Below are 9548 nucleotides of genomic sequence, written 5' to 3' on the forward strand. Positions count from 1 at the left end.
AGGAAGCGATCAGCATCATCTGTGGGAGGGAGTTAAATCGGTCAGTTGTTGAGGGCTTGATACTGAGTGCAGCACAGTGAGGCAAAGAGAGGCCCAGGCTGCTGGTTGACTGTGTGCGGGAGATGGAGGAGATCCAGTGGAGGAGGTTTTCGAGCTGGCTACAATGAAGAAGAGAGGCTCAGCTGTTTGCAACACAGTGAGGCAGAGCTGGATGGGTAGATGCATGGCTGCTTGGGTTGTGAGCAAGTTGTGGCTGGAACATGACAGGCTGGGGAAGTGCAGCTGGGAGGAATTTGGAAAGCTCGGGCCTTCTTTTTTTGCACACGGTAGAAGAGAGGCGGAGAGGGCTGCGGGTCTTGAGCTGGAAGAACGAGAGAGAGCTGCACTGCCAAATATGCTAAGTGGGGAGAAAAGGAACTGGGTACTGCTGTATGCGGAAGAAGCCAGCTGCTGCTAGAGATTTTTTCTATCTGGACAATGGAGCTCAAAAGGTAATGTGCACGATTCGAACTTGCGATCTCGTGGTGAAAATCAAACCCGTAACCATTATGTCACAGGGAAGGTGTCAAGAGCTTTTTATGCACACGAGCACGCCCGCACACAGACGCATCGAAGCATTTTTATCTAAGTGTCGTTGATTAGTGAATAATAGTCCAGCACTCGTTTGAACAAATTCTACATTGGTTGATGTGATTTGAATTCAATACATGTGATGTTATTTTCTATCTCATTGTTTTCATTAAGCTATTCAAGAACCCTTCTTAGGCAACTATGAAGCATTCAGATGCATTCTTGCAATTAGATTTATGATTGGGCAACGTTTGGATATTTTAATAATAAGCGAAGCAGTTTAAACTCAATTTGCACATTATTGTATCTAGTGCTCGTAGTCTTTATCGAGTAGTCTATATTGAGTAATATTGGCATTAGAGATGCATTAGCCAGGTCCGTTTTGCAAATGACCAATGTTTTGAGTGGCTTGGAGCATAAACGGCTCATTTTGACCTTAATTTATGTGATGTTGCATTTACTGTTTGTTGCTTGTCATGTCTTATCAATTCACCTTGTGGAATAGATCTATATGTGAACATGGATGAGTTGATGATCCCTTAGAAAGAGTCAACTTCTGAACCAACAACTTCTGAATTTGCTGTTGGTAACAAGCCACTGCTTTTAATAATGATTTTTCAGAACAAGAGAAGTGTTGTATTGGTGAATTCTTCTAATCTTCCTCTAGGAGAAGCTATTCAATAGAAAATGAGAAAATTAGTAGAAAAACTGATACTAAGATTGGTCCTAATCTATCAGTCTTATTGAGTTCTATCTTGCCAAATCCTAATTGGGTAAATAAATTACATTACTTTCAGATGCTCCTTTTCACAAATCTGTCTAAAAGGAGACCTCTCATTATTATTTTTTTTTATTGATAAGTCAAAATCTAGAAATCTCTTCACTTTTTATTTTGTGCAAAATCATTAGGTAAGATTTTCGAAATTGCCAAGGAGAAGAATTTAGATATTTCCAAGGGCGTGTTGGTGGCCACATTCTTACAACTCTTAAATAAGAATACGAGTAAAGATGATTTGGTTGTTGATACTGTTGAAGTGTTTGTTGATGATTAGAAGAACAAGAAGAAAGCTCAAACATAGATCCCCTCTATAGCATAGTCACGGGATTTATTTTTTTTGCCCTAGTCACTCCAAGATAGTCAAGTGAGACTTCTTTTTAGCATAGGAATGCTAAGGATTCAATGACTGGGATTTACTCATTGAATTCTTCTCTGTTTTCTATTCAATATTGCGTTGAATTGGTTAGAATCGGCTTTCAAGGACAACTTACCTTGATACAATTATTTGCGGAGAGCGAGAAGCAGAAATTTTTTGCATTAGAGGAAAAATTTAGTTATTGACATGATGCTTAAATTCTAAAAAAAATTTTAAAAATAAAAAGGAAAAAACCGGAGGCAGAGGTCAGGCCCTTTTCCATTATTCAGCAACATACACTATGGCAGAAGTTTAAGGGAGAATGATAGAGATGGGAGTGAGAAAGGGAATGTGTTCGATGAGGCGTCATCGTCAAAGAGGGATGGCCAGCATTGAAATCTGTCAATGGCCAAGCTAAAAATGGGAAGCTGTTGTGGGTTGCTAAACTTAGCAGCAGCAACAACACCAAAAATAAAAGGCAGAAAGAAAAGTGGCAAGTTAGGGAGAGAGGTTGAAAACAACTTAGCTTTTCATATCATGAAAAGTTTTACACAATAGATATCTTTAGGAGTTGTGTTTCTCCATTTACTATTGTTGAATTTTATACAACTTTACTGAAGGGAGAGAGAAAGTTAGTAGATATAAATTACAAAGCTATTCTAAATAAGTTATCCCATATTAAGGTAAATAAATACAAAATATTTTACAATTAAGTGACAAAATATTTCAAAGAGATTCGAGCTTTGATTGTTGGTGTAGATTTATAAAACCATCTCCTGATCTTATTGTTACTACCTTTTTGAATTCCAAAAGTTATTTTGTTCATATTTTTTTCTTGTTTATTATTGGTGAACATTTTTGTTAGAAGACCGTTTGCATATATTTCTGTAGCTGTTGACTTAGAATCGGTGCTAAATTGGTTTATTGCTATGACAGAAAAGGGGTGAAATTAAATTTTGGGAAGCTGAGTGCTTTAAAATTGATCCAGCAAACAAGAGAGTTCATTGTCGGTATACTACGGCTGCAAACAGTGGCAGAATGGATGAATTTCTTGTTAATTATGACTGCCTGGTGGTAGCAGTAGGTGCCAGGTCAAACACTTTTAACATTCCCGGTGTGGAGGAAAACTGTCATTTTCTTAAGGTACTCTAACTTTCTTAAAGGTTCAGTACTCTTCTATTCAACACACATCTTCATAATGTTTAGAATGTAAATGACTTGAGAGAATGGTTAGTTGGCCCATGTAATTATGGTTTATCTAAGCAGAGCATGTAAACAATGATCTTCAAATTTGTGAGCACGTTAATTCTGGTTTTTTCCTGAGTTGTGATGATTCGCTAATATGGTGCCACATAAGCTACCAGCTTACTTGTTACCTTCATTGACCTAATCTTTTGTAGGAAGTAGAGGATGCTCAAAAAATTCGTAGGAGTGTCATGGACTGTTTTGAAAGGGCCAGCTTGCCAAATCTAGATGAAGCTGAGAGGAAGAAGAATCTTCATTTTGTTGTTGTCGGAGGTGGCCCAACTGGTGTTGAATTTGCTGCTGAGTTACATGATTTCGTTGCTGAAGATTTATCCAAATTATACCCTTCTCTTTATGGCCTAGTGAAAATAGAAGTCATTGAAGCTGGAGAGCATATTCTGACAACGTAAGGAAGAAATTGGTATTTATTGGCACTATGATGTTTTTGTTGATTTTATAGTTTTTCATTTTTTTTTTTGGAATGATGGGGGAGAAAAATCATCATTCTCATTTCTTTTGCTACAATTCGTGAATATGGTGGTAAAATTAAGGTTATCTTATGCTGAAGCGATTAATAAAAAAAATTTAGCAAACATTGAAGATTTTTTTCTTCTTTGTGAAACATTATCCAACATCATCCTCATTTTGTTTAAACTTATTCCTAGTATTTGGGCTGCAAATCTCAAACCATATAAGACATGGAATTGCATGGTGTTTTTATTAACATTAATAGGCTGAAAGACACGTTTTATTTCGGTATTTAGAAGGTTTATTTTAGTAGAAATTTCAAGTGTACATGCCTGTCCCCTGATTTAAAGATTAGAATTCTCCAAGTTAATGTTATTTTTTGGAGTTTTGTAGCTGTTTTGAAGTTTGCGACTGAAATGGCTGACTGTTTTCTTATCATTTTGACTGCATTTTCAAGCCTTCTGACTTCAACATTTAATTCTTCGTTGATTCTATTGTTGAAATAGCATATTGAAGACTTATTTTATTGACTTATTTTGATGTTCACGGTAGTTCACATGCAGGAACAGCTTGGTTAAATAAGTTGGTTACCAGTGTCTACTATTTTTCGCTAGTTTGTTGTTAAGCAATACAATTTGACATTACACGAAGAGGTTGATCCTTTGGAATTGATGGCTGCGAGTTGTGAAGGTTTGTGGGAATTAATTCTAACTTCAACAGTTTTTTCTTAGGTGTGAAGGTTTGTAGGTTTGACCTAAGTAGAAACTAAGTATGTTTACACGTTTGACTATTTTTCACTTATAAAGCCATTAATTTTGTTGTTAAATAGAAAATGAATTAGTTTTTAAAGGTAAATATTGCTTGGGTGTCCTCGGGGATGAGGCTTAAACCAAACATCATTATCATTAATTGATGTATGGAATTTTGAAGTAGGGATTTCGGTGGGCACACAACCATTATTTGATTTTATACCTTACATAGATCATTTTTAGGAGGTAGAATCCTAGACACAATTTCACATTGCCAATTATCCTCTCCAATTTCAAGTCCTGAAATTAACACAAATTAAATGAGAAATTAGTAACGTAATTTTTGTCTCAAGTGAATTTGTCTATTGATAGTGTGGAAAATAGAAGAGTGGAAAAAAATTTCTTACTTTCTTAATAGAGGAGAATAGTGTCATTGACTTTTGAGTATGTTTATCTCGCAATTTCCTAGTCTTAGTTGAAATAAGGAACGGCCCTTTCAAATTTAATTGAATAGTGGATTCAATTTTGTGATGAAGCCCTAGATTTATTGTATTTTGCTGGGCATTAGGACTTAAATGATCTTCATCTAAAGTAAAGAGCAGCTAGAGCACTTATAATTAAGTTTTCTAGCAACAGGATGGTTTCCTTGGTGTATCTAAAGAATAATAGTTTGAAAGATGACAAGAATTATCTACCATGTGATGAATAGTTTATGGATGGTGACATTGGGGTCATTTATCTGAGTTATAACAAGAAAATTTGAACGTTAATTTTTTCAATGGAGATTTAAACAAGACTAATATGTCTCATACATGACAACACGTGATAAAAAAAATGTATACATTAAAATTTAACTATTTCAATTTAATTAATATTTTAAAATTTTTTTTATTGATTTTATTGAAGGGAAGGGAAAGATGACTGAGATTGAAGAAAAGGAGAAATAATGGGAGAATTTGGAGTCAGCTGAAGGTGAGGTAGGAGAGAAATATATTCATTATGATGATGGAATTATGATTATTTATTATATTCTTATTTGAATTTATGGAGGTTGTTTTGTTGGAGATAGGAGTGAGGGCTTTTTTTTTGTTTGGGAGAACCCGGAGGGAATTTTATTCAACACAAGGAAAAAATTATAGATTTCAGTTGGAGGTTCCCACTACACCCAAATACAACTCACTCAAATAAAAAACCAATAGGATCCTCCACCAGCACTTACAACTCAATCAAAGAAAACTCCAAAAAAACACTTAAGAGTACTGACATATGGCATGCCAAGCTAAACTCCAATGTCTAGCTTCCGAAACTTTTCCCCAAACTGAGAACTAACACAGACATTATTGCTAAGAGCACCCAATTTAACAAGGAAATCAACCGGCTGATTTGCCTCTCTGTAATTGAACGACCATCTTATTTTAAAGCATGACAAAATTTTGTTGATCTTTCTCCACAGAATGCCAGTGTATCAAAGATGTGTAACTTTCTCCAGGCAGACTTGAAAAGTGTGCAAAGAGTCCATTTCGATGTATAAGTTCCACAACCGAAGCCTTTTAGCTATCAATAAACAATAATACACAACAACTAACTCAGATAATCTCAAAAGGAGCATAAAAGAAAAGTAGACCATACCCGAACCAATCTCTAAAAATACCTCCAACCCCTGTAGCTCCCATTTTAAAGCTACCATCCACATTTACTTTAAAAACTAGCTTTTCTGGCACATTCCATATTACCAGCTTAATGTTATTTCTCCTTCCAACATTCCTGTTTTCCATACCATCAGAATTCCCTAAAGAATTCTCTGAAAATATATAATTCTGAATTTTAAAAATAAAAGCATTGATATGAATAACTATCCCTTCAGCAAGTTTTAGCACATTCATTATGCTTTCTTTGATTACTCTCCATCCAAATAAACCAACAACATATATAAGGAATAAAACTTATATATGTTAAACACTGGCTCAAGGAATTATATCCAATTCTAGGCAAAAAAAAGCACTCCCAAGCTTAGTACTCATCTTGTTCCACACTAATAAAGAATAGCAGTAGTAAAAGAAAGTATGCACATAAGTTTCCTCATTCTGCCGATGACACAGATAGAAGCCGTTCTAAGCCCCTTAAGGTGAAGTATATCTGTTGGCGCTAAAAAGTAAGTAAAGTTATTAAAGTTTGGGGGGGCGTTGCCCGTAAGAAGCTGTCGGTCATCAGAATTGAAATTTCGTTCCCCGCTTCGGAAGGACTCTTTAATTTACATATATATATATAATTTTAGAAAAATGAAATCAAACTGACCTCATAATCTTCACAGTTTAAATGAAAGAGCACTCTACCTCAAATCCTGTAACTATCCCGAGGGATAAACACAAGATTTGAGGATGAAACTCGATCAAATAAACTAAATGACAAGTTCCACTATTCAATACAAAGAATTAAATAAAATTTATTTTAGGCTGGGTTCGGAAAAACTTCCTATAAAGGCAAGCCCCTATAGTTAATTACATCTTAAATGACCGAAGTCACTTAAGAAAACGATAAAAATCAGGGAATACTATCTTCAAAGAAGTCAAAAGGATAGGAATTTTCAACGAAATCAGATAAAGAGATGTGAAAGGGGAAATGCTCGATTCTGGAACATTGTTGAGGAATCCAAATGAAGAGAAACTAGGGGAGGTCACAGATCCGGAGGTGAACTCTGGTGACTTCCCGGTCTATCCTATGATTTGGCTTCAGTTTTGAGAAGAAATTATTCAAGTGTTTCATCCTGCCAATTTTATTTAATTATGACTTATATTTACTTGACATAGTAACACAAATCGCCTGAAAGATATAAGGGTTTACGTCGTATCGGACGACAACCTCGGAACCTAGAAGGAGTTAGGGCTTAAATTACACAGTCTGGCTGTGCAAAGGCCTAAAAGATAAAGTAACAGATAAAGTGAAGATTTATGTTGCGCTAGACAAACAACCTCGAAATCCTATGACTTATTGTTTAATTTTTAGGAAAAAAATGGTTTTGCTGGGGAAGACATGTTCTGCTGTTGAAGATGATCGTGCTGCCCACCGCGCTAGCTCCAAGCTCCCCGACGTGACGAGTTTAAGTTTTCTGGGGTGTCCAAACGACCCTATGGTTGTAGTCCTCTAAATGCCCTATATAAAAGAAGGCATGCTTAAAGCTATGTAATATGAAATGTGCAATACAGGAACAAACAATAGAATGCATGTGGAACAGTAACAGGTAGAGATAGGAACAGTATAACATGCTATATAGGAAGAACAGTAGCAAGTAGAAATATGAATAATATAACATGTTGTACGGTACGGTAGCAGGCAGAAACAGAACAGAAACAGAAATGGTATAACATGGGTATAACATGCTGTACAGGAAGAGCTAAAATAGCAGGTAGAAAACAGGAATAATATGACATGCTATACAGTACAGTAGCAGGTAGGAACAGGAAAATAAAGTACTGTAAAATGTAAAACAAACATGTAAGCCCGTGAGATCCAATGTTTCTTAAGTATAGCAAGCCTAAATGCATCTCAAAAGCAAAGTCCGGAAGAAAACGTCATCCAAAAAAATCTAAAGAAGAGTGTAACAACGACTCATGACAGAAAACTCTAGAGAAATCAACGAAAAAGACTCAAGTATCGAAAAGACCTGGAAAAGTAGGGCCCAAGGTCTTTACTAACAAACATAAATGGCAAGTTCGCGCTAATTTTTCAAACCCCAAAGACGTAGGATTGATCAAGTCAACCAAATGTTTTTCCAAAATGAGGTTTAAAATATCCCAAACTTCAAAAGAAAGTGACATCGGGGAAACTACCACCGATATTTCCAAACTCATACCAAAATCAAAATTCTCCAACTTTCAGATTAATAGATAGCCTCATACATTAAATAAACACGAAATCTTCCCATAAAGCCACATAAACGCTCACGGCCAGGGTCAATAGAGAGGAGGAAGCAGCCACCAAGGCCCTCAGCCAAGGCAAGGAATGGGGACAAAAGAGGTTCACGGCTAAAGCAAGAGACAGCTGCCAAGACCCATAACCAAAGGCAACCCAAGAGACAACAAGTAAAGCTTACGGTTAAGGCAACAAAGGGCCCAAAAAAGATCTGTTAAAGCTCACGGTTTAAGGCAGCAAAGAGCAGCTGCTAAAGCCCACGACCAGAGGCAACCCAAGGCACAAGTAAGGCCCTTAGCTACAGCAACCCAGGGCACAAAGGGGCTCACGGCTAAGGCAACCAAAAGAACCACCAATGACTACTATGCTTTCTTGGCAAACATAAGAGGATAACTAAAGTGAATATAATTTTTGGGATGACAAACTTAATTAACCAATAACATTCAAGTCAATCAAACCTAGCAAGTAAGACCAAATCACATCCAATAACCTCCAATAGACCTCACGGGTAAGGACTAAAAGGGGAGGCTCACAGCTGAGACAAACCCAAGAAACAACAAGTGAGGCTCACGGCTAAGGCAAACCTGAATCAATTCCATAAAAGCTTTGGTATACATAAGAGAGTGAATGTACAAGTTTTCATAAATCGTCCCAAACCAGCTCCAATTTCTCCAAGTAAGACCCAAGAAGTATGCTCAACTCATTTCGAATCAACTCACTTTGTAGATGATGCACATACATATATTTTTGGATGACACACTTGATTCATCAATAACACTCAAGCCATTCAAGCTCGACAAGAAGGACCAAATCAAATTGAGCACCCTCAATGGGCCTCACCCACAACCACAGCCAACCCACGACACAACAAGTAAGGTTCAAGGCAAAGGCTGCCAAAGGAAAGGGGAAGCAAAGAGGGTCGACCGAACCCCCAAGCTAAGGTACACCTCACCTTAAAACAGGATCTGGCAAAATCAAAGCTGAACCACACCGCAAGCCCAAACAGGGCCACATCGAAGCCCAAACCAAGCCAAAATAGAGCCCAGCTAAGGTTCGAATTCAGGCTACGACAAGAGGATAAAAAACATCTTTATACCCTCAAGACGTCAAAATATAGAACTACCATATGCTTTAAACAAGAGAAGCCATGCAGTTCCTTCAAATAAAGAAGCCATGAACTTTCTTCAAATAAAAAAAAAATAAATTCCTTCACCATATACATATTTAAGCCAAAACGCCCACCAGATGCCAATACCGAACCCAGCAGTGGACAAAACCGAGCCCAGCAGGGGCCAAAACCGAGCCCAACATGGGCCAAAACCGAGACTCTAAATCTAGCCAAACCGAGACTCCAAATCCAGCCAAAATAGAGCCGGACAAGAACCAAAAGCCAAGTCCATCAATATTAAAATCCAGGTTTCCATAAAAATTAAAGTTCTAGCCATTTCAAGCAAAAACCAAGCCACCAAACCAA

General features: G+C 37.0%; 1 protein-coding gene across 2 annotated transcripts in view; it reads left to right on the forward strand.

Annotated features, from left to right (window-relative positions):
- The window catches only part of LOC110032074 (external alternative NAD(P)H-ubiquinone oxidoreductase B3, mitochondrial-like), a 65499-nt gene that overhangs the window by 21647 nt on the left and 34304 nt on the right, over nt 1-9548 (forward strand). For both annotated transcript variants that reach the window (XM_020735586.1, XM_020735588.1), the window contains exons 3-4: nt 2640-2846; nt 3104-3354. In XM_020735586.1, the coding sequence (XP_020591245.1) occupies nt 2640-2846; nt 3104-3354 (458 nt within the window). The remainder of the gene's footprint in view (nt 1-2639; nt 2847-3103; nt 3355-9548) is intronic.

The sequence above is a fragment of the Phalaenopsis equestris genome, unplaced genomic scaffold (assembly GCF_001263595.1).
Source record: "Phalaenopsis equestris unplaced genomic scaffold, ASM126359v1 Scaffold000878, whole genome shotgun sequence".
NCBI classification, from domain to species: Eukaryota; Viridiplantae; Streptophyta; class Magnoliopsida; order Asparagales; family Orchidaceae; genus Phalaenopsis; species Phalaenopsis equestris.